At 43.3% G+C, this 25,522-nt stretch overlaps 2 protein-coding genes across 4 annotated transcripts; both read left to right on the top strand.

Annotated features, from left to right (window-relative positions):
• The first annotated feature begins 1,480 nt into the window (after positions 1-1,480).
• RNF125 (ring finger protein 125) lies at positions 1,481-12,172 on the top strand. Its single transcript, XM_064170539.1, is given in 6 exon segments — positions 1,481-1,596; positions 5,340-5,493; positions 8,158-8,252; positions 9,008-9,063; positions 9,066-9,094; positions 10,990-12,172. Coding segments are annotated over 6 exon segments (675 nt in total). The 3' UTR covers positions 11,215-12,172.
• Positions 12,173-13,475: 1,303 nt separating this feature from the next.
• On the top strand, positions 13,476-24,740 carry RNF138 (ring finger protein 138). 3 transcript variants are annotated; one of them, XM_064170459.1, is made up of 7 exons: positions 13,476-14,059; positions 15,001-15,166; positions 16,803-16,918; positions 18,963-19,031; positions 19,528-19,633; positions 20,430-20,537; positions 24,442-24,740. In XM_064170459.1, the coding sequence occupies exons 1-7, from the start codon at positions 13,950-13,952 to the stop codon at positions 24,457-24,459; spliced, it is 693 nt and encodes a 230-aa protein (XP_064026529.1). In that variant the 5' UTR covers positions 13,476-13,949; the 3' UTR covers positions 24,460-24,740. The 3 variants fall into 3 exon arrangements, with proteins under 3 accessions (XP_064026529.1, XP_064026528.1, XP_064026527.1); XM_064170458.1 differs by having other exon boundaries at positions 13,477-14,059; positions 18,966-19,031; positions 21,934-24,740; XM_064170457.1 differs by having other exon boundaries at positions 13,479-14,059; positions 21,934-24,740.
• Positions 24,741-25,522: the final 782 nt, after the last annotated feature.

The raw sequence follows: 25,522 nt of genomic DNA on the forward strand, positions 1-25,522 counted from the left end.
GCAATAGACAAAGTTAGAGTTCAACTAGGGGCATAGGTTTAATATTTCCCTTGTGATTTACTCTGAGGAATTACTATTTATTAAAGAAGACCAATTTCTGACAGGGTAAATTCTTTGATTGGGTTCTGCCAAGTTTTAACAAACACCAGAACACATTTTGTGGCAGTTTCTATAAGAAGGCATATGCTTGTCTTGGTTTTTATGGGTTTTACCTAAGATGAGGTGCAATTTTTCTCACATCTGCTTTTATTATTCATTAGTGGAGTAGCATATGAGTAAATAGTAAACACAGGAAATAGCACTGTCATTACACATTTGGTTTGGCAAGTTAATAACATAACTGCCAAAGCTGATACTATGAGATAATCATCACTGCAGAGTCTGGATCCAGAAAGTGGTGATATTTTGCTCCAAAACCAGGCCAAGAAAAGCACTTTGTCAGAAGGTTGCTAGTTCCACTGCAGCCCAGATGCAAACTGAAAGATGTCAAACTTGCTGATGCTTTCATCATGCAATTGCCAGATCTACTGCATTTTCCTTTTATTTCCTACTCAGAAGTCAGTCATATTTGAATCACAGAATCATTTTAGTTGGAAAATACCTTTAAGGTTATTGAACCCAACCATAATCTAACTCTGCCAAGTCTGGTGCTAACTCATGTCTCTCAGCACCGCATCTCTGCCTCTTTTAAACATCTCCAGGGACAGTGACTCCACCACCTCCCTGGGCAGCCAGTTCCAATGCCTGAGCGCTCTTTCAGTAAGTAATTTTTTCCTAATGCCCACCTAAACCTCCCTTGGTGCGACCCGAGACGATTTCTCCTGTTCCATTATTAGTCATCCGGGAGAAGAGACCAACACCCCCTTCGCTGCAACCTCTCCGGTTGCCCAGAGAACACCAAGCTCTTCCCTCAGCCTCTCCAGACTTAATCCCACTGAACAATTTCTCCTGTTAGTCCCATGTGTGAAAGGGTAACTCAAAGACGCTTCTGGCATAACATTTCCCATAGAAACACATTTTGTTGCTTTTTAACAACTTGGAGTTCCTCACAAGGCTAACTCACCTCTCTTAAGGATATCAGCATTTCGTGGGTGCGCATTTCAGGGAGCCCCCAGCAATAACACTGCGCTTGCTTCACTTGGACGTTGTGGGGGCTTACAAATACTCAGGGTCACACCTACCTCCTGGAGACCTCCAGCCTCCTCCCCACCCGCCGCGCCCTGCACTTCGGGAAGTGAACTGCTGTTCAAGAGCAGGGCTTTGTTTCTGCCGCTTTCCTAGCTCGGGGGAGACTGACCGACAGCTCTCCGAGAGCTGTGCCCCGCCGGTGAGGCGGAGCGGGTCGGGCCAGGCGGGAGCGCCACGGGCTCCTCTCCGGGGTCGGGGCGGCGGCAGTCGGTGCCCAGCGAGGGCTGCTTTGCGGCTCGGTTCGGCTCCATTCTAGTCGGTTCGATTCGGTTTGGCTCCTCTCCGCTCTGCCATGGGCTCCGCGCTGACCCGTAGGGCGGCCCCGGTCCCGCCGTCTGCCCTTCCTTTCGAGTGCGCCGTGTGCCTGGAGGTGCTGCTCCGGCCCGTCCGCACACCCTGCGGTCACCTGTAAGTGCCCAGGGGCAGCGGCACTGCCGCCAGCCCGGCCCCACTTAGCCCAGCTCTGCCCCCCCGGGGCTTTTCCCGGGGCAGGCAGGTTGGGAGGTGGGGATGTTTGGTCTGGCAATGGGAGAAGTTTGTGGTGCGGACAGCAGGGGCTGGGAAAAAAGCCTTGAACTGCCTGAGAAGGACGGGAAAGTACCGTGTTTGATCGGTGCTTCAGGTGTGGGTCAGGGTAGAGCCGCAGCCCTGCATCCGCACGGCAGCGCTAGAGCCGGCCCCTTTAGCAAGGAGTTACCTGAGCGTGTCTGGGTCTCTCTGATGGCTGTATGGAGACGTTGTGACATCTGTGCTCTAGCTTTATTTTTCTGTTAAACACTGAGGAATGCATCTCGATTCATCACAGCTAAATTTGTTTGAGGTTAGGATACGCCAGAAGGTCAGTCTTGGGAGAGTTGCTTTAGGATAAGGCCGTAGCAACTGGAAAGGATAGCAGTTTTAGGGCAAGGCCAGTTATTCTGGACCAGCTGAAAGCTCAGTGCATAAACCTAGCTGTTCTAGAGCGGGCATGTGCTTCTGGCTCACGTCCCAAGTGAGTAATAGTTGTCTCCGCCACAAACTTAATGTGAGCCATGACAGAAGCATTGCCCCTGATCTGAATCTTGTCCAGATGCAAGCACAGCATAAAGGTCCCATCTGGAATCAGCAGAGAGCAATGGATACAGGTGGAAACTGGAGGAACAAACGTGAACCATCTGCTAGTGACTCCCTTTATAAACGTGTCACCTGGCACTTGCATCTTCCAAGTGACAATAGCAGTCAAAAGTGTGGCTAAACTACTGTTTAGGAATAATTCTATCAGAAAAACAAATCCCCTCTCCAGCATGTTTCTGAGCACCTTCTTAGTTTCCAGAATCCCCTCTCCAGCATGTTTCTGAGCACCTTCTTAGTTTCCAGGACCACTTGTTATGCCCCAGAACAACAGACAACTCTGTCTTTTGTTTGTTTTAAACAGAAAGCCACTAAGCAGCTCTGCCTTTCCTGATGTTTACCTGGGGAGGTTTGTTTTGTATTTATTCCAAGTCGCAGGTCATGGAAAATGATGTGCTCCTGAGATGAGACACATGTATGTCTAGAAATGCAGCTGTTCACAGCACCTTGGGTGTCTTCAAGAACAGATGTGTTAGCTTTTTTTTTTGCATGTGAGAAGTGTTACACAGCCTCTAGCTGGAGATGAAGGGGAGAAAAACAGCTTTAGCAGTGTTCAGAGCCAATATGCTGACATGCTTAGGCTTTATTTCATCTGCCTGAACTGCTATATTTATTTGTTTCTTTTACCTGTTTAGATAGAGACTGAGCAAATAAAGCAGTGATAAATTGAGTCAAGGGCAGGGAGGTGGTTGTTGCTGAACCTGAAATTCTTGCAAATCGTTTTTATGGTCAATAGAACAAATTGCTGACTTAACATCAGAAGACTTTGTGTGTACAAGGCATGAGCGTAGTTGTTCTTGCCAGACCTTGTATCCTTTATGTTGCCTCTTTTTCCTGCGACTGACAGTTTCAGGGAGGAGGTGAACCAACTGGCAAAGTATGATCTGATTTTTTTTGTTTCGTGACATTACAAGGGGGAGGCTGTCAGACAGCCGGTTTGACCCTTGGACAGGGTTATTTATAGAAGTCCCTTCCGTAGGTCAGGGAAACAAAGGAACCTTTTCAACCTCGTCTAAAGTACAGGAATAATCCAAGTTAAAACCTGCCCGAGGGCAAACTCTGTGTAACAATTCAGAGTTTATCTTTGGACAGGGAGATGTTGGGTCTCGGCTGTACTCTCTTCGCACTTTGTGTAATCATTTTTACTTCTGTGAAGTGCCTGCAAAATACCACCTTCTGTCTGCCTTCGGCTTTGATTGTATTTTACATGGCTCTGTGGAGCTATGTATTGAGAAGGCTTCCAAAGAAGAGATTGCATCTGAAACCCTCCTGTTGATCGATCACAGGCTGTTAAGTATGTTGGAGATGCTGTTGCGGAGTGCACTGGCGAGCGTGGCAAGCTGTTTTATAGAGGCTGAAGAAGGCTTTGCCTCAGCTTCCAACTCCAATTCTGTGGTGGAGATGCTGTCTACAAAGTAGAGCTGGTAGAGGCAATGTGGACTCCTGTCTTAGCCTCTCTGATGCGAAGGTTAGCATTTTAGCAAGTGGTGGCTTTACACTAAAATGACAGACTGAGTAGAAGCATCTGAGAGATAAGCACATGGTTCTTTCTGCTGGGCTGGAGACTTGAGACAGGAGATAGAAGGAAAGGTGGATAACATCTGGTATGTGGCAGGACTCGATGAATTTGAAGGTCTTTTCCAACCTAAATGATTGTGTGGTTCAAAGGAGGGGTAACACATCACGGTGTGAGTGGCAGCATCCTAAATTGGCAACGGCATGACCACCAGCAATTGCTGGTTTGAGCGATCCGCCAACCATGACTACAGTGATCTATGGTTTTAAGTCACTCTTTTCTGGAAGCTACTGCATTTAAATCTCCAGGCAGAAGTGGCAAACCAGATGTCCCTGCTCTTTTCCTGTTTCAGTGCAAAGTCAGCAATTTACTTGAGTAATGTTTTACACCCATGCAGCTGGGGCTGCAGACACGAATTTGCTTCTGTTGCTGGGCTGAGAGGCTTGGCAGAGGGGCACAAGTGCAAATTTATCGCAGAAGTGCAAGGGCTTTTGTCACCTCCTCGCCTTTGTCCTTGCTGTCTGTGCAGCAGGCTGCGGGACGTGCTCACTGTGAGCTGTAGTCTGGCACAACAGCTTCGGCTAGCTCCTCCAAAGCTAGAGGGGCTCTCAGTCAGTCTGTCAGTTAGTCTACATCCTTGCCTTTGTCCTTCTTTGCAGCCTCAGGCTGTCTCACTCTGCTCTTCAGATCCCTATCTGAACTTGTTGGGGAGCTGTAATTTACTCCAAAGGCCATCTCCTGTTCCATTAGCACTGGGACTCTGCAGTGGTGCTCAGACAGTGAAAGCAGTAATGTTTTACATCTCTACGGGAAGATTTACCAAAGCTTATCTGTCCTTAACTGACAAAAAGCTTTCAAAAGCAGTGACCACTAATCCAACCTGCTTTTATTACTAAACCAGAGGAGTGAAGTGGCTAAGACATTCCCAGAGGTAGGTGTGCCTTTACCCAACCCAAACCCCGAGGTGGCTGGATCAGAGAACCACTTATCACACAACAGCCTTGCAGTTCTTAGATTCCTGACTTCATCTCTTCCTGGAGAATTCCCCTCATCTTAACGACCCGGAGGGTTGTGTCTCACAGGAGTGACATTGAGTATCCTCCAGTATTCAGGAAGGCTTGCACTAAGTTATCAGTATGCATATCAGTATGCTTGCTGTGTGTCCGGCAGCAACCCCGCAGAAATGAAATCATCTTTGCTGTGATGGTAGATTTTGGAATCATGGACTGAAAGCTTTGCCTGTCCCGCAGAGGATGAGTTCTGCTCTGGAATTTCCTTACAACCACGTGCTTAAGTGCTGCCAGGAAGCTCAGCTTGTCTGTTCTCAGATCTCTGCTTAACACAACTGGAACAACACCCACAATCTTCTTAATATATCCTGAGACCAACATCCTGCAGTGCTACCCCTGGGATGTTGTGTGGTGCAAAGTTCTGATTAATTTTTATAGGCCCTGCCTTATTTGAAGCATGTTTGTGGGGGGGGGGGGGGGTTGTCATGTTTGCTTTTTTTTCTTTCTCTGTGTAGATTCTGTCATTCCTATATTTCTGCAAGTTTAAAGAATAATGCATGGACATGCCCTTACTGCCGTGCTTATCTGCTTTATGAAGGAGTTCCAGCCACTGATATTGCCAAGAAGATGGAGAGCACATTCCAAAATTGCACAGAATGTGAAACACAGGTTTGCAGCCCTGAACACAGATTACTAACTAACTCCTGCATCCATGCACAAGAGTAACTCTAAGATCCTTTTTTAAAGGCATGTCTAAACAGAGAAATTCCACCAGCATTATGAGAGAAGGATAAGTTTTTTTGTGATTTATCAAGTTCCATATCTAAAAGAGCTCTAAAACACCCTGCCAGTGCCATAGCAAACATTAAGCTTGAGCCTAAACCAACAGGAGCTGAATCTTTTTGATTCTCTACCTTAGTTGTGACTGGAGAAATCTCTTGGGTTTTTAATATATACTGCAATTGCCTGATTCTAAAAATACTGGCCACAATTGCATCTGTTAAAAGTACAGGACAAAGACAGAAAATGTTGTTAATTTCTGTTGGTTTGGGTTTATTCTTCTAGCACATCCCCTTTGGTAATGTACCTAAACTGAGTCTTTTTCCTTACATTTAAATCAAGCCTACCTAAACTGAGTCTTTTTCCTTACATTTAAATCAAGCCTTTGAAACATCACTTACATGCAAACAAAGTTTTAAATGCTGCTGTTTGAACTGGAACATATTAATCATGTCTCATCAAAACAAGGCGCAGAGCAAAAGGTTGACAGGAGTTTGTGGTGGAGAACAGGGCATATAGCAATAAGAAAAAACAGTTAACCAAGATTGAGTTTAAATACTTGGATATGACAACTTGTGTAAGCCCAAGCATTTTCTCTTGTGTTTGTGAATATTTGCTCTGTGCCTCTTTCTGTATAATAAGCATTCTATAGTCCTGCTCTCCCCTCATATTTCCCCTGTGTTGTTCTGTGGGAGAAAATTGTGCAGCTTAGATCTGACTCTTTTTCTTTTTCTCTCTGAACAGATTCACATCTAGCTTTTGTAATTTCTCCTGTCTTGCTAACTGTAAAGCAATACTCTTAAATCTTTCTTGTGTAGCAGCAGCAGTGTTACAATAAAATAAAGACAAGCAAGTATATGTGTGAACTTCAGAAAGACTGCTATTTGCAGCCTTGTGGGCAATTACAGAGAACATAAAAAACAGCAGGAAAAAAAAGAGTTTATTTGTGTTTAACACTATTAGTTCTTTACTTTTTTACTGTTTGGGAAAGATCTTAAAAATAACAATCAAATGCATGAACTGCAACACCTTGATATTAATAGAAGCTAAATATTCAATTTAAAGTCTAGGTTGTTTTTTGAATAAGGTTTTACAGCAGGAACCCAAGTGTAACAGGTGTGCTCAGAAGTGCTGAGCTCCATGTGGCTTAGTTAGGCTTAGCAAAGCTCAAGTACTACTTTTTGCTGTTCAGCAGCAGTGATCTGGCCATGGTTATCTGCAGGGGTTTGTCATCTGTCTTATGGCTGCAGATAGTGTTGGCTGTGTTTCTGGAGAAAAGCCATCAGTGAGGCCACTAAGATAGGTTGAGAAGGAGAGTGGTTTTAAAGCATTCTAGCATTAAAGCATTCTAGCATCAAGATACCTTTGTATGTTGTTTCTGGTACCTGGCAGACACTTTCTGGAGTAAAGCCATCAGTGAGGCCACTCAGATAGGTTGAGAAGGAGAGTGGTTTTAAAGCATTCTAGCATTAAAGCATTCTAGCATCAAGATACCTTTGTATGTTGTTTCTGGTACCTGGCAGACACTTTCTGGAGTAAAGCCATCAGTGAGGCCACTCAGATAGGTTGAGAAGGAGAGTGGTTTTAAAGCATTCTAGCATTAAAGCATTCTAGCATCAAGATACCTTTGTATGTTGTTTCTGGTACCTGGCAGACACTCCTGTGTTGTCTCAGTCATTCCAGTACATGGATTGCTGTGTTAGGATAAACTTAACTTCATCTGCAGTTTTGACTCAAGGAGTAGAAATTGCAATTAAGAGACTGCAGCCTGAGCATTTTCATTCTGCTGCATCTGCAGTCAGGGTAATCATTGCAGTGGAGCCATAGCACAGACAGCTGACACAGGGTGACATTAAATCTCTGCCCGAGATTGACCAGAACCAGTTAACACTGTTTAAAGGTTAAGAATATAGAACAAACTACAAGTAACATTAATGTCTCTGCACTGTTTCTGTGCAAATATTTTAATATCTCTCATATCACTTCATATTCTTTCTTGTCATAAAAATTCCTCGTGACTGTCCTCTGTGAGGTTTGTTATATGGAGGGTCTGAGCTGAAGGAAATAGGATGGCCAGTAGCAGCAGCAATGTAACCTCCAAATTTTATCCTTAATGAATCTATAAAATAGTTTTGCTGGTGACTTCACTGACCCCTCACATTGGATTATTTTCATTTTGAACAGAATTGCTCTAGATTTTCAGCATTAAAAACAAAGCAAGATGCAAAATGGCAGGATCTCCCTCCCCAGAATACAAATGTTTCCCTTTTGCCTCCCAGATTTCATTCTCAAATATTAAAGGCTGACATAAGGGACAAATAAAATCACCATGAACCAATAATTATTTCACTCAAATGAATTTTATTTTCATAAATTGAATGTTGTTATTATTATAAAATGTATTAGAGCAATACTGAGCCAATGACAAGGAACAGACGTGGTGATAGGAGGTGCACATTTTTCCCTAGGTATAAGCCGTGTAGTAAAGCTTTGAGCTGAGCATGAATGTGTCACTGTATGAAACCTAACAAGCTGCTGCTTCTCATTCCTTAGGTTTGTCTGAGTGAAATGAGAGCTCATCTAAGAACTTGTGAGAAATACATAGAAAATTATGGACCTATCCAGGAGCCTGGAGATGCTGTAAAAAGGTAGACTGTGGTGATTATGACTTTGCAAAGGCACTTTTGAAATTGCTATCCCAACAGAGTAAAGCCAAACTGATAGAAACATTTCCTTTTATTTTTTTTCTTTTTAATTGACACTTGTTTCTGCCTCAGAATTCGGCAGGAATCCTTTACTGAGCAGATTGCTTGCTCAGAAGACCTATCTGCCTCTCAGTTATTCTTCATTTCATGCTCAGAAAAACATGAACATTTACCCAGGCACATCTGAAAACTGCACTAACCTTGAAAGCAGTGTTTCCACCATGCAACAAGACCATGCTCTGTGCTGAAAACTAAATAGGAATCCTCTACAAGAAAGTGGTGATGCTTAATGAGGGCTCCTGAGAATTGGCAGTTTGGTCACGCATGCTCCAAGTGAATCAGAGCATTTAAATGATGCTTTTATCAAATGCCTGTAATGATTGTGTTCAGTATTTTCATCCATTCTTCTCTAAGGTCATGGTTATGTTAAGAGTGCTTTTCTGGATCAATATCCTGACGTGCTGGCACACTACTGCGCAGTGCTCGCTGCATCCATTAGCAAGGTGACCTTTTGCCAGCACACCATACATCACACACAGGTACATGTCATGCACCCATGCTGCATTTCAGCTGTGGCAAAAGAAGCTCCTGATGGCATCTGGCCAGAGAAATCTAAATATTCCTTTTATTGCTTGTAGTGCTAAAAATGTATCTGTTATATCTGCATCCACTAACTATACACTGCCTCCTATTCCCAGATATTCCTGTCCTTACTGTCAATGCCAAGTAGCTGAGGATGAGCTAATGGATCACTGTCTTACCACAGACTGGAAAGGAGAGCAGTGGTAATGTATATAAGTATGTATTTTACTGAATTCATATGTTAAACTGATTAATTTTGGCAAGCATTACTGACAGGTGATAACAAAAAGAAAATGCCTGAATTGAGTGATTTTGACAGTGGAGGAAGAAGGTTCTCATATCCACATCTTTTCCCCATGTATATATATATATATATATATATGCCCCAAATAGTTTAAATCTTGGCTCTCCTATCATTGTGGGTGCTGGCAGGAGCACTGAAAGTGGTACAGGAAGTATTATGATGGATACAAGAAGTTACTGACAAGCCAAGACAATGAGCACTTTCAGCTTCACTGACTTGCCTGCTTTTAAATCCCACACGTTGTTTCTATTGCCATAACTCAGATTTATGTGCAGTGTTTGCTGTGTATTCTCATCTGGGGTTTGGGGTTGTAATTTGAGAACTGCTTATGTGGCCTTATAAGAGTCTGTCGCACTGAGGCTTTTAATTATTTTTTAAAGTTAAGATAACATCACATAAATGGCTTCATTCTGGAGGTCCACAGAGGCTGCAAAACCTTACTATGACCCTGTTTGTAGGTCTGAGGTCCATAGGTTGTAGACTCAGATCTCAACAAGCATAATTTAGTTTCCTGCTTTTTCTTTGAGGCACTTTAGATGATTCCCACACCTCACAGAAGAGGTGTTTTAGAGAGATTATAGACTGAAGCACTTGTAGACAAATCAGCCAATGCTTCTGCTTTCTGCAGTGGGTAGCATGGGGAGAACTCAGCACTCCATTCCCCTTCACATTGCAGGTTAGTGTTAGTTTTCACCATTTTAACCATGCTCATATAAGTTACTGTGGAGCCAGAGCTGTGAATAAATGCAAGGAAACATTCACTGACAATATGCTGTGTTCACTCTGACTTAATGCTCTAATCTACAACATCTTCCCAAAGTTTGTATTTTTTTCAGATTGGAGTCTGAATTGACTTTGCTCAACTCAAATAATTATCAGCATATGTTTTTTATCACACCTATCAGTCTGACAGCTCCTTTTCACTTGGGGTAAATTAATAATTAGCTGTGTTGTGTAGTTGTGGGGCAGAATTAAACCTGAAAACTTAGAAAATCATTAAATCCTTTGCTCAATTCAGAGACTTGGGAGACTTGTGAGCAATATGCATTATACAGATTCTGTTGCACATTTCTTTGAAACCTAATGTTAAAAAAGGATATTCAGAGCTATGTTTGCCTACAAATAATGTCAAAATTATGAACTGAAAAATAAAATGTAGTTTTTGAAAGTCCTGTGGGTTCTATAACTGGTTTGGTTGGTTTGTAAATTGTAGACACCACATCCTTAACTACAAAGCAAAGAGAGGGAACATGCTAAGAGGTGCATTTTGTGGTTTAGCTACTGACAACTCTGACCCTTCCCTTCAATTCTGAAATACCTTTGGGGTAACTGTTTCATGATTTCAGGAGTGTCATGCAAAGGCATGGCTGTTTCAACCTTTTTATTTCGAACTTAGAATGAACACACAGCCTTTTAGTTCCAAGAAAGGGGATTTTTTTGGTACCATACTGTTCATTACCATAACATGTCATAAAGCTGGCTTTTAGTCTACATTTAGTATCTTTACACATGGTAATTATCTTTTTTAACATACACAATGTTCTCGTGCTATTGCTTCATGAAATAAGTGTTGCAGCAACTGCAACTTTTATATTAGAGAACACAGGAAGTAATTAAACTTTTCTTTTGATGGCACTTGTGTTGTAAGCACAGAGGGAATTCTTGTAAGTTTCTTGTAGCACTCTATTACCCAAACAGTGGCTTGAATGACAAACAAGTGGATTATCTGTTATTAGTTTATTCTTTGAATAGTAAACAAATGGATACTGAGTATTTCTCTCCATTTATTTACAGTGTTGTCCAATTTGTTGTTTAACACCTGAGAGAGATCCAGGCTACTTCAACAGTCATTTTATAAGGCATCTTCAACTCAGACATACACTCCATTATGAAGACTACATAGTGAGTAGCACTATTTGTAAAGTATTTGACTTGTGTTCTTTATGTCTATCTTCTTCAATACCTTTTTCCATCAAGAAGTCAGGAAAAGAACTGAGCAGGTCATCACCAGCATCATAAAATGTAGTAGCTCTATGCAGGAAGTGCACAGTCTGGTACTCAGAGACACCAGCTTAGGGATTCTGTCCTCAGTTCTGTTGTTGTCTTGTGGTGGGACTAGGGAAAGATCCTCCATTACCTCATTTCTGAATAAGATGAGAGGGAATGGATTGAAGTTTGAGGAGGGCAGACTTACACTGGATGCTAGAAAGAAATTCTTTACAGTGAAGGTGGTGAGGCACTGAAACAGGTTGCCCAGGGAGGTTGTGGAGGTCCCCTCTCTGGAGGTGTTCAAGGCCAGGATGGATGAGGCCTTGAGCAATCGGGTCTGGTGGATAGTGTCTCAGTCAGTACCGGGGGGTTGGAAATGGATGATCTTCAAGATCCCTTCCAACCCAAACCTTTCTATTAATGTATGAATCTGACTCATGTTGATAACTGACTTCAAGATCCTCAAATGGAACCTTAAGTACTCTAAGTGAAAGTTTCAACAACCTTTCTTTTTCTGTAAGAACCCAAGAAGACACAGTCGAACCTCTGAAAGATGCTGCAGCTGTTTGCTGAGTGAACTGTAAAAGAGAAAATGCAGCAGAAGTATTAATATGCTTCTCAAGAATATCAGTTAGTGCTTTCCTCTGTTTATGTTTGTAACTCATCCTGACAAAATGCCAAAGATATAAAACATTTTTGTTTTCAAATGGTGTAAAAGTACTGAGGAACACTACGTCCAAATGGTGGGTGGGGTGAAGAAGCATCATAGTCATCTGAACCTGTAATTCACACACATAGCAGAGGCAAACCTATGTATGATAACACTTTAATGATAGCTGACATATGTAGCTTCATAAAGTATAGCTAGGACTGGAGTATTTCCTTCCATACATGTTGAGGTTTGCATATTCGCTCAAGCTGTTTGAGCATTTGACACCCTCAAAAGTCTGATTTAAAATGTTTTCCTTCTAATAAATGTGTTTCATAAACCCCAGCTGCTTGATTCCTCTTTACATACTGTCTGTGGCAGTGGCAAGAACTATGGGAGATTTACAAGGCTGGTGCCATGCTGTATATTGTTCTGTGGCATACGAGTTGTCAACTCCCAAGGTCACAGCTTTATTAAAGGATCAAGATTTACAATAAGGTTGCCAAGAACATGAATGCCTGCACACACACCTTCCTGTAGTTTACCTCCCTGAGGTCACCTGTGCAATTTCTCCCCCTGCCAAAAGCTATGAATCAATAAATGCCGTGGTCTCCTAAACAAAGTTCAAATGGACCTCTAATGGTCCTTTAGTAATAAATCTTTGCTTTGCTTTGCTTTAACTTCTGCCTTCAAAAGACATTACCCTCTTTATCTGCAGTTATTAATTTAACTTCACATCAGGCTTATTTAGTGATTAAAAACTGCTCCCTTTTTACAGATTGAGAATTCGAGGCATAAGGGCATGCTTTGCTGAAGCCATACAGGAGGATGTGGAAGCTCATCTCTTTCAGTCTCTTGTGTGTTGAGGCTGAAGGTCATGCTGCCTCTCTCCAGCGAGTATCACAGGGTAGTTGAGCAGCATCTGAACTGAAGCTTCTGCAATTCTTCCTTTTAATGTACTGCCAATAGTATGGAGACGGCAGGAAGGAGGGCCCAGGAGACTACATGCCAGTCAACCTCACCTTTATCCCTGGAAAGGTGCTGGAACAGCTCATTCTGGAGTTGGTCTCTAAGCACATGGACCAATCTGATGGCCATCTATGATGGCATGACTGGCTGGGCAGACAAGAGAGCAGTGGATGGTGGTTACCTTGACTTCAGCAAGGCTTTGCACACTGCCTCCTGTAACATCCTCATAGGGAAGCTTACAAAGTGTAGGGTACCCAAGAGGACGGTGAGGTGGATTGAGAACTGGCTGAACGACAGAACTCAGAGGGTTGTGCTTAGATGGAGGCCCGTAGCTGAGTGTTCCCCAGGAGTAAGTACGGGGTCCAGACATGTTCCAAAATCTTCATCAGTGAGCTGGATGAAGGGATAGAGTGTACCCTCAGCAAGTTTGCAGATGCTGATGAGCCTGGAGCCCTCCCCTTACGGCCGGGAGCTCCGGGGGCGGCTTTCCGGCCCCAGGACTCGAGGGATCCGTCCCCGGGCTTGGCAGGGACCCGTCTGCCGCCACAGCAGGACCTGGACCTTCTGCCCTAGCGTCCCCCGGCTCCTGCGGAAGAGGAGGCACAAACCTCCGGAGAGGCGGAGCGGGGAAACCTCCTGAGCAAGGCGGAGCGCAGGCCGCCTCTTCGTGTCATAGCAGCCCCGCCGGGCCGGGAGGCGATCGCCATGGAAACACAGGCCCCGGTCCCGCCCCTGTCTTCCCCCAGGAGAGCGGCGGCGACAGTGGCAGGGGGGTGGGTGCCGCCGGGAGCCCGGCCGGAGCTGCGGCTGGGCCGCTGGTGGCTGCGTTGCCCGGGTGCTGGAAGGTAGATCTCGGGGCGGGAGCGCTTCCCGGGCCGGGGAAGGAAGGAGGGAGGAGGGAAGAAGGGAGAAGAGGGGCGGGACGCGCGGTGCTCAGGCCGGGCCCGCTCCTCCATCGCCTCCGCCGCAGTCCCGGCCTCCCACCTGGTGCCAGGTGCCCACCCGCCATCTTCTCCCGGACCCCCGGCGCCCGCAGCCCCTCGCCGTGTCCCGCGGAGGGCCCACGGGAGTGGAGCGGGGCTCAGCTCGTCAGGGCGGAGCTTGCTTCTCGTCCTCAGTCCTCACGGAGAGGCCCTGACGTGTTGCCATGGCCGAAGGAGCGGCGGCGGCGGCGTGCTTCAGCGAAGATGATTTTTACTGCCCGGTTTGCCAGGAGGTGTTCAAAACGCCCGTGAGGACCGCGAACTGCCAGCACGTGTGGGTATTTCTGCCCCCTGCGCCCCCAGACCCCTGATCTCTCCTCCGCCGCTTCCCTGCCTTTGACTTCTCTGCTCCCCCCACCCCTTTCCTTGGCCCCCAGCGCACAGACCCTCGGCCTGTGGCCGGCCGCGGCGGGACCCGCGGAGCCTGGTACCGGCCGCCGCCCCGGGGACTTAGTGGGGCGCTGGCTGTGGGGCTGGGTACGAGCTGCTGCCCACAGCCTTCCCTCGCCGCTTTCTTTTGTAGGACCGGTCTGTTAGCAAAGCCATCTCTTGGAGCCATTCCCCCCGGTCGGCTGATCGGTGGAGGCCGAGTTTCACGGGCGGTGAAAACATCCTACACGTCTAACCCAAGTCGCCTCTTCACTCCGTAGCTTCCTGCCGGGTTCCGGGCACGGAGCGTCGCTTAGCTCTTTCCTTTTTTCAGCGCAGCTGCTCTGCGTTTGTCAGAGCAACATTGGTTCTACTTTGTAGAAAAGCAAAGTAGCTTTGGCACTTGGCACACGGAGGAAGCGAGCGAGGAGAAGCGCAAAAGCTGCCGAGCGCTGGGGAGGCGAGCTAAGGGAAGCTTTGCAGTATTTTTGGCTCTGCTTAAGGACAATAAACAGGAATTACTCTGATAAGCTTCTCCCCCTGTCACGTGCCTGCCGCAGCATTTAATATCTCATTAATGATCAATCCAGGGTACAGCTCAGCAACACTGCTCGCTAAATAGCAACGTTTTACCCTAAACTGCATTGCCAAATTCCCCTAATTTCCATATTCTCCTTCCTGAGCACCGTGTTTTCCTTTGGCTGCTGTTTATTTGCATTTTATAGACTGTTAGCCTGATATATGTGGGTTTTTTTCCCCCTAATAATTACCCAGCTCTCTTCTAGGACAAAGCATCCAACTCTCTTGGCTTTGCTAACCTGTGTTTGTGGTAACTTTTTAATTTAGGTTTTGCAGGAAGTGCTTCTTGACAGCTATCAGAGAAAGTGGAACACACTGTCCTCTCTGCCGGGGGAGCGTGACTAAAAAAGAAAGAACGTATCCCAAAAGGGCTCTAGATGTTGAAAACAGTATGAAGAAAGCTTCTGGGGGCTGTAGATGCTGTGAGAAGCAGGTAGAGTAAAACTTTACAAAAAGTTCCATGCATATTTTCTTCTCTTTTGACCAGACACACTTGTGGTGTGTGTCATTGTTTTGAGGCTAAAGAGCCTATAGCAGTTTGAACTTGGCTGTGTATGGCACAGGCGTGCAGTCTCTGCTAGATTTACCTAACAGGTTTAAACTAGAAGAGGATCTTGTCCCTGGGGGTCTTCAGGAAAAGACTGGATGAGGCACTTAGTGCCATGGTCTGGTTGATTGGTTAGGGCTGGGTGATAGGTTGGACTGGATGATCTTGGAGGTCTCTTCCAACTTGGTTGATTCTATGATTCTATGATTCTATTGTCTGTAAAGACTTTGAGTGGGGAGCCAGTTTTTCCACAAAACAACAAAAATACACACCCAACAAAATGCTTGCATGTAGCTGTCAAACTGGGAAAAATAGACAACTGACAATGAAGGTTGAAGATGAATGGAAAACCTCAGAAACTTTCTCTATGTAAATGAAAATTCCTGGAGCTGTTGTGAAGTTTAATTTTAAAAGGAAAAAAAATCCCAGGTTGATAACTTCAGTGTATTCCCAATCATATCTATTTTCTTCCTGTCCCACCACAGGACATTCCCTTCATTCCCTTTTTAAAGGAGTCATTGTTTTCACAGCAAGTTTTGACCCCTGCTGAAATCAAGAGGAGTCTTCTGGTCTAAATAGATGCAGGGTTTCAGCCACACATTTTCTTTAGATCAAATTGCTTCACATCCAGGTAGTCTTCATGTTTGTTTCCTTCCATTTGGGACTTAGTTCTGCCAGTGTGAAGATGAGCACTCGTGGAAAGCCAAGCTGCTTACTTTGTTCCACATGATTCACTAGGATGAAAAGGTGGGAAGAGGAAATGGTAGCAAGCTGGTAAACTGGAAGGAAGAACCAAACAAATCCCCTTAAGAACTTTAATGCAACTTAGGCAGAGATGTGTGAGATTTGATCTTGTTCAATCTGTGAGCACTTTCTGACAGTGCTGTTGGACCTGAAATTCTGATCTGGGACATATCCAGCACAGCTGTCTTCTGACAAATAGCGGCAACAAACGACTCATTGTCTTTGCATTTAAGATGGGCAGACAACTTAAGGTGGTGTTCATTCACCTTTTTTTCCCCACCTCTCCTTTTTGGTCTTCCCCTCTCAAAGGGGAAAGTTAAGTATTCTCAGAACATAGCTAATCCAAAAAGATTTTGCCCTGCATAAGGTAACTGCAAGCCAGAGACGACTGAAGGAGCAATTGTGCTTATCCCATACTCATGGCTCTTCCCTGTTGTAGCTCATCAGTTATTGATCCTGGATGTGGGAGATGTGGTTCCTGTGACTTTGTTTCAGTTAAATGGAGCTTACCCATATGTTTCACCCCTGAGTGAGCACTAAGGTGTCTGGCTGTTGGGGATTTGGGGAGTGGGAATGTTCTTCAGTCTCACAGAGTGACAGAGGCTCTCTGGAGAACGGAATCAAAGGTCTTCGTTTGGGGAGGGGAGACAGAAGTTCTGGTCTCTGCTGCATATGATATCTGTGGTATTCCTGCATGCATTGCTTTCTGTTGACAGAATGATCTCTTCCTTCTGTCCCTGGACTGTATCATTGCAGTAATTGGGCATTTCATTTACAGGTTAGATTTTCGTGGATGAGACAGCATTATAAAACGTGTAAGAAGTATCAGGATGAATATGGTGTTTCTTCTGTTATTCCAAACTTACAGATTTCCCAAGATTCAACAGGGAACAGGTAATGGGGCTGCTTTATGTATAAACAGTGCATCATCTTATCTTCTTATTTCCCCACCCTGCCCCAGGACAGGATATTTTTTTTCCAGGGCCTGCCTTCTTGCGCTAATTATTACCCAGTTCATTTTTTTTAATGCTTCCAAAAAGTGTCAGTTTTTCCAGGTCCTTTTCTTTGCTTGTAGCAAACAGAAGAAAGCCTTTCTCTATGATGCTTTGAAATGTCTTCTAGGGACTCTCCTAAAAAGTGTGAAAGTGTGCAGTATTTGTAGCTCACTTTTTTCTTGCCTTGACAGCATTTGAGCAGCTCACTTTGTAATGTATTTCGTAATATTTGGCCCTAGGGAAGTTCCCGTCTCTTTTTACTTTCCTTTCTCTTTTTATCCCCCCCACTCCCTTCCCAAGTCTGTTTTAGTGAGTATCCTGTTTCAAAATATTTCTGTGCAAGTTTTTTTTGCTTTCTGGTGGAATTTACTTTGAACTGCTCTCCTTTACAAGGAACTCCAGTATGTTTCACACCATAAAATAAAAATGATGCTTTGTTTTCAGGCAGCAAAGCTAAAGAACTTTATTTTTCATGCCTTCTCACCAGTGGGTTTGGTTTGGTTGGGGATTTATGCTTATTTTTGAAGACCTTTTTCACATATTAGTTTCATAGGGCTTCATTAAATATAGCCTGACCCGTATTTACTTTCTTTTCACATCATTTTTTCTGGTTATAGCAGTCTGAACTTTTCCATCTTTCGTTTCCAACCTATCTACTGCAAGTGGAAATTCAAGCTGTTGCCACAACTGGCTGCAGCAATTTTCCACCAAAGTGTCTGGATATTGTTATATCACTGTTTATTGACTAGCTCATAGTAGAAACCTGTGCTTAAATATTGCAGAAGTATAAAAAAGTGTGCTGTGACCAGGTTTGTGACTGTAAATATCCAAGTTCTTAGGATGATCAGCATGGCTGAGCAGTTTCTTCTGGCTTAGCTAGAGGTGCATGCATAGTCAGGTTTACTTTCTGAAATGTTCCTGTTGCTTGGAAATAGTTTCTGTGCTCAGCATAAGAAAATCTATGAAATCATAGAGTTGTTTAGGTTGGAAAAGACCTTTAAGATCAAATCCCAACCATACTCTACCAAGTCTGGTGCTAAACCATGTTCATCAGCACCACACCTCTGCCTCTTTTCAGCACCTCCAGGGATAGGGATTCAACCACCTCCCTGGGCAACCTCTTCCAGGGTTTGAGAACCCTTTCAGGGAAGAAGTTTCTTCTAATACAATACCCAACCTAAGCCTCCTCTAATGCAACTTGAGGCCATTTCCTCTTGCCCTAGCACTTCTTACGAGGGAAAAGGGACCAACATCACCTCACTCCAGCCTCCTTTCAGGGAGTTGTAGAGAGCAATGAGGTCTCCCCTCAGCCTCTTCTCAAGACTAAACAGCCCCAGCTCCCTCAGCTGCCCCTCAGCAGACCCGACCTGTTGTCCTTCTCCAGACATGTCTTTCTTCTAGTGAAGGCCCCCAAACTGAACACAGTACTCAGAGTGTGGCCTCAGCAGTGCTTGAGTTCAAGGGGATGATTACTTCCCTGGTCCTGCTGGTCACACTAAATTTTGTCATGCCGTAGTTCCAAGTTGTAAATGATTTGTGTAAACATGTGGCAGTTAAATGCCTGCTTACACAGCTCTCTATTAAAACACTTGGAAAGTGCTACCTGTCTTACAACATGCAGTTCATGATGCATTTTGAGTTGTTTGGCTATAACCTCTACTACCATGCTTGTTTTGTGAATGTTTGCTGTATTACATACACAACTTTATAGGAACATGGTGATACTGACCAAGAGTCACTATGGTAACTAAACACTGAGATGTACCTTGATCCAAAGGAAGAGTTTTCAGAGTCAAGATGTGCCTTTGTATGTTTTGCTTTGAAATTCATGGGTCTTAATGGATTTCCTCTCTTTCTCCCCCTGCTACTGTTGAACATTTAAAAATATTGCTAGTGGACTAAAATAAACTCAATTTGAACTCTTTTTTTTCTTTCATTTAAAGTAGCAGGAGTGATGCAATATCTGGTACTGCAGAGATGGCTAATAATCAGATCCTTCAAGGAGAAACAAGGTAGGCCCTCTGTTGATTTTTTAATAGCTATTATTCAAATGAATCCATGCAGTCATAGTCCAAGCTTTTACTAACCTAGAAAGACCCCACATGAACACCCACAACAAGTTGTATTAAAAAAGCACCCTGTAGTTTCTTCTCTTTGGATCTCTACTTCAGAATTTGGTTTTTAGTGCTTTCCTGAAGGATTTGCACTCAGTGATGTATTGAGTTAAGAGCAAGGTGCAGCTAGAGTTGGAACAAAATAATTTCCTGAAGTGCAGGTCTCAGAAGGATGCATTTATGTGTACAGATAGTAAGTGTGCTTTCAAATTGCAACTTGGAGTAGCACTGGAAGAGCATTAGATCACTGCTGTGTCAGTGAGAGTGGGGTTCTTTTGTTGTTGTTGTGGTTAAAGGATAGGAAAGCAATGAGAAGGTAACAGACAAATGAAGCTTTCTGTAACACTGCTTCTTAAATTCTGTTCTATTCAATGCTGTGTATTTCTCTTTGCAGTGGACACCCAACCTTCAAATGCCCTCTGTGTCAGGAAGCCAATTTCACCAGACAGCGCTTGCTGGATCACTGTAACAACAGACACCTTTACCACATAGTTCCTGTAGTAAGTAGAGTCACTTCTGTGTGCTTCTTAAGCTACTTTTAGTATAATTGTGATCAATCTTAGCTGTGCAGTAGCTGCTCTTTATCTCTGAAGACCACTGTGGTCTGAAAAATACAACATAGTTAATACAACACATGAAATTTGAGGAGTGACTTCCATGTGAAAGTGTTTCCTGTCCAGCTTGCTGTTGGTTCTAAGGCATTTCACATGTAGCTGTTTTATTTATCTGGATGTGAAACAAGCTCAGGCTTGGAGCCTGACACTCTTCTTCATTTAGTAAATCAGATCTGTTTCTTTAGAATCTCAGTTAGCTTACAAATGTTGTTTTGTATGAAGGCTACAGTTAATTGAAAAGTGATCCAAGATGATCAAAGGCACTGAAGGATTAAAACCTGGTTGGTTTTCTGTTTTGTTCTTCTATATAGGGTGTGCTCATTTTTCATCCAACTTACTTAACCATCTCAGTTGTGTGAAAGTTCTCCCAAAAAATAAGTAGGGTGCAGCAATCATTTTCTCTTCTAAATTTTAAACAAGAGCAATTGACAAAAAGAATGCTAGGCATGCTAACCCTCCACTCCTAAGAGAAACACTCAGACAATTTGGCAAGTTAAAATGTAGTTTTGAATGTTACACAACTGAAGGAAAGAGCACTTAGAAGTGTGGTTTCATGTGAACATCCCCACTGTATTTTGATAGTAGTTGAGTCGTAGACTGGTTATTCCTGTAGAGCATGTCTTTAGTGCATTCTGTATTGCCAATAGCTTTTTAATTCTTTCCTTTCCCCCTCCAAATTCAGATCTGTCCCATCTGTGTGTCTCTTCCTTGGGCAGACACTAACCAGGTTACTAGAAATCTTGTTAGCCATCTAAACCTACGACACCGGTTTGACTACGGAGAATTCGTGGTAAGCTTTTTCCTCTTTGAGGTGTGGGAGGGGATAAATGGTAACATACTCTAGAAATAAAAATGACAAATCAAACACTTGTACCAAACTTGTTGTGCTCTGTACATGCTGTGTCCTTGCTCTGTACAGAGCTCAGAAGTAAACCTGTCTGCTCTTAAACTTTCTGCTATCAACATGAAGTGCTACAGGAAATGGGTGTTGTCAACAGTTAAGCTCTGCTCCAAACTGATGACTTAAGCTTAGAGTTCTTAATCTGAGCTATTTGTTCCTCCAGAACAGTTTATTATTGCTGCTCCTAGGAGAAATAAAATCTATGCTACTCTGCTTTATTGACATTTTTGACCTTTCCTGGCAGAAGTGGCTAAATTAATTCTCAGAACTCAAAAGTGCAGCTTGACTAGCTGGTATTGCTACTACAGCTTCTCTTCCAGTACACTGTGAGAGAAGCTGCAGTGCAAAGTAGAGATGTGGCTTCAAATCATTGTTCCGATTGCCTTCTTTCAGGCTCACTTTGAGTAAATGACCTTGGAGTAGGTGCAGAGCTGCATAAACAGGTGTATTCAGGAGGTGGATTGTAAGTCAAGCCAGTGAATGGAGATTTCCTTGTGGGATCAGAGAGCTGGAGAGTTTGTGTGGTAGCTTCCACAGTTTGCCAAACTTTGGGGTACAGTGCTTGAGCTTCATGTGGGACCAGCATGGTATTTGAGGCATAGGCAACCTCACTGCTTAAAGATGGCAAAGGTGCTGCATGTTGTTCTTTGTGCTGTGTCAGAGGCTTGAAGAGCTAGGAGATTGGTACAGAGAATTGAGCTCTTCAGCATGAGTGCATCTTGCATGTTTGAAGGTGTGAAGCTTATGACTGGAGTTTTGGTCTGGGGAAGCTGCCAGAACTGCACAGAGGTGTGTTGCTCTGCCATGTTAACAGCTTGAAGATAACTCTTCAAAAGTAGCAGGGTTCAACCTCCCATCTTCTGTGAAGTGTTTGCTTTTAAGCAGTACATTCTCAGCAATCTGTGATGTCTCCTGTCTGAGTATCACAGTTTGTTATTAATGGAGGATGTTGTGGCTGGCTGAAGCCCTGTGACAAGAAAAGCATGACACAGCTCCCTGAGCTGGCTATTCTGTAACGTAATTGAGCCAGGGAGAGGAGGTGGACCTCCCTGCTTAATGAGCCTTGTCCCACTCATCTGCTGCTTCTGTCTCATGTGTCTCTTGGTACTTGGTCAAATAAAATACACTGTGCCCCATAAACAATCAGCTAGCACACAGAAGGATGGAGAGCCTTCATCTTAGATGCCAATTCCTATGTAAAGATGTGGAAAATGAATGATCGAGCTAAGGACTGTGCTACATCTTGAGTATTTGTCCATTTTGATGTTGTTTTCATTTTGTTTAGAATCTTCAGCTTGATGAAGAAGCCCAATACCAAAATGCAGTTCAAGAATCCTGTCATGTGAACTTTTAAAGTGTAGCCCCCACTTCGTCTTACTGATTACCTGAGAGAAAAGTTACATTAATTCTGGTGGGGATCTGAAGTGTCTGTTGATAGAAATGTATTCAGTGTCCACTTGGCAGGCTTTTCTCTGTTCTCCTAAGGACTTTTCATAAGTGATTTTACTGAAACTCAGATTTGACATCTTTACTGAGATCTCTCCCTGTGGAATTAGGGACTTCTTGGGAACATCTCACTGTTGTCTTGACAGGCTTAACTTTACTACTCTGTAATTGTACAGTTTCTTTTATTAATCATGTTTTAATTCACCAAAACCAGCTTTGACAGTACCTTTAGAAAGACATGCAAAGATGCTCTGTTGCACTGTTGAGTTCCTTTAAGTTCAGTTGTTTGCTAAGATACCTCTGAAATGATAACAGTTTTTATTTCCTCCCCTCCTGCCCAGGGACAAAGTTTTGTTTGTTGTGATTCAGTTTTTACCATTACAATTGTGTGAATGAAAACAACTTCAGAAATAAAAATCTTTGTTTCCCATAGTTCAACCTGCAGAGCAGGGGCTGTTTCTTTTTGATTTACATTGAGAAAGAACAATGCTATTGCCTAGGAGTAATTACATCTATTTTCTCCCCCCTTTGGAGCATAACTGAAATAGGATACTTGCTTGCTAAAGTGATGGGTGAGGAGCTTTCCCTGTGCTCCCAACTACTAAGGAAGATGAAATACATTCTGAGCAATCCAAGATGACATGCTAAAGGGATGCTTTTTTCCTGTGTGTGACCATCTAGTTTTTCCTTTTCTTGGAGCTTTTTGAGAACTTCTGTTCTTGCATTTGGAATTCAAGTTTCCATCTGTTCTCTTTTTCCTGGAAGGCTGGCTAGCTAGAGAACTAATTGGCTTCAGACCTACTGACGCTCAGAAAGGAACTTACTTTGTAAGACTGTTTATAAGCTTGGACGTCTCTTGCATCCAAAGGCTTGAAAAAATACCTAAGAAGAAAAACTTGCTCTGAAATAGTTGCCAGCATGTTTTAAGAGTTTCTATCCTAGATTTCAGCATGCCCAGCAAGACCATCATTAGAGAAAACAGAGCAATAATGCAATTTGGACTTGAAGTGGAAAATCTATATGTAAAAGAACTAAGTTGTTGGGTTTTTTTTTAACTTAAATACTAATGGAGATGAGCTGCATGACTTAAGCCATTTCACAGCAGTGGATAAAGCTGCACAGCTTACATTTTGAGGTTTAAAGAAAGACTGTTCTGAATCTCTACATTTTAGGATTGATTCTTCATCCTGTGTCACTCATCTCCTGTTATCACATACTGTTCTTACTGGGTCTTGCATACATGGTAGAAAACATTGCCAGTAATTTTACAGGCCTGCTTGGTGATTAATGTGTAATAACATCAGTTGTGCAGCTGAAGTACAGTCTACTACTTCTGCCCTGGCTCCTATTTGCTCTCCAAAGAGAAGTTTTTTCTTGAAATACTGGGGTATTCCATATTCCCAAACTGGTGAGGTTGAAGTGCCTCATTCTGCGGTGTAATGGGAGTCAGAACTGGTTCTAACACAGTAAGTGTTGGAATGAAACCATTCTGCACCTGGCTGAAAGCACAGCTGGCTGAAATGCAGAACAAGTTGGCTATTTCAGAAATAAGATTTTATGCTTTCTATAACAGCTTCATGTTTTGCATTTTGCTACTGGCTAAATACAACATTTTGATCTTGTACTCCAGCTTCCCTCTCTGCCCCCAGATTTTGTCTGTGTGTTTTCACTCGTGTGTCAGCTCTAGTGCTTGTGTGACCACAAACTGATCAGAGTGGTTCACTGATCCAACTGAAAAGCTTGTTTGGATTTTTACTTTTGTTCTCTAAAGCCAATTCTGAAATGGTGCCCTTAGAAAGGAATTCCAGGGTAGCCCAGTGCTAAAGTTTTAGCTTTTTGAACTCAAACCACATCTCATGGTGACTTTATGACTGCATTACCTTTCCTAAAGGATTTAATAGCTAGATGTGGGTATAGTTAACTTTTGTTTTTTAGATTCAATAAAATATATGATCTGGCAATAAATGCTTGCAGCCAATACAGATTCAGAACACCTCATGGACACTGGAAATAGTTATTTCTATTACTTGAACCTATCTTAAGGATTGCAAATGAAATGACATCTCTTAAAACTCTGGGAAACAAATTTTTCTATAGCAATAATTAGTCATCACTTGATGTGTAGTTGCTGAGCATTTTAGTCCTGTTAAAACGTTGGGAGACTTGAATACACGTTTTAAAGCCACTGATGTGTATTAATGCAATAGCAAAATAACCCAAACAAACCCAAACCCTTACAAAATGTCTATCCTCTTTATTTCCACATGTTAAAATCTGTATTGGCAGGTGCTGCCTTGCTTAAGACTTTCTACTTTTCATACAAAACTTTTGCATCCACTGCATTCAGGAGGTGAGCATTGACTGAAGAGGAAACTATTCTGTGTCGAGATGCTGCTGCTGGTCGTGATCTTTCTCACTGAAGCTGAGACATGCACAACAAGCTGTGCTTATGATGGGTGATGCTTGCACTGGAAACGTGCAGTCATCACCAGGGGATGCCTGTTAAACTCTTTTCATGTTCATGTTGCATTGTGTTTGGTTTCAATGTTATGTTTGAATTGTACCTTCTGGGTTTTATTTTCTCCTGTTAAAGTATTTTATTTTCTGTTTGTCTTTGTTGCATAATAAAGATATCAGTCTCCTTGATGCTACTGCTTCATTTCCACATTCTGTCTAAACTTCAATGCATGCTTGGTTTGAAGGGTTAGAATGGGGGGTGTGTGCTGCTGGAGCCCAGCTTGCGGTTCATGAACCACAAAAGTCACCCTATGTCGCGTCTTCAGGTCTTTCCCTGAAGCAGAAAAGATGATAGGTTGGCCAAAGCTTACCTTGTGCTTCTTTTCTCTCTTCCATGTTTATGGTCTTTCCATGAAGCAGAGAAGATGACAGGTTGGCCAAAACTTACTTTGTGGTTCTTTCCTCCTTTCCATGTTCTTGTTTCTGTCCCATGCCATAACAGACACAGCATCCTGTTATCAGTAAGCTGGGGCTGGTTGCATTATTGGCCCAGCCTGGTGAGTTTAGTGACAGCATATTGTATTTTATGAAGGTGCTTCAGCTTCTGAGGACACTTGGTCACTGAGAAAGGTGCTCCTCACTTTTCATTCCTTCTCTACCCTTGTGTTTCTGTGTCTGACTTCATAGACTCACACAGTGGTTTGAGTTGGAAGGGACTTTAAAGAACATGTAGTCCAACCACCCTGCTGTGGGCTGGGGCATCTTTCACTAGACAGATTGCTCAAAGCCCCATCCAGTCTGATCTTGAAGACTTCAAACAATGAGGCATCCACAACCTCCCTGGGCAGTCTGTTTCAGTGCCTTACCTCCCATTTTCTTCCGGATGTTTTTCCTTACAGCAGCTGTCATATGTTTACTCTGTTTCCCTTCCACTCCCCTTTCTGTCTTTAAGTAGTTGCTTAATTAGCTAA

This window comes from Pogoniulus pusillus, chromosome 34 (assembly GCF_015220805.1).
Source record: "Pogoniulus pusillus isolate bPogPus1 chromosome 34, bPogPus1.pri, whole genome shotgun sequence".
Taxonomy (NCBI): domain Eukaryota; kingdom Metazoa; phylum Chordata; class Aves; order Piciformes; family Lybiidae; genus Pogoniulus; species Pogoniulus pusillus.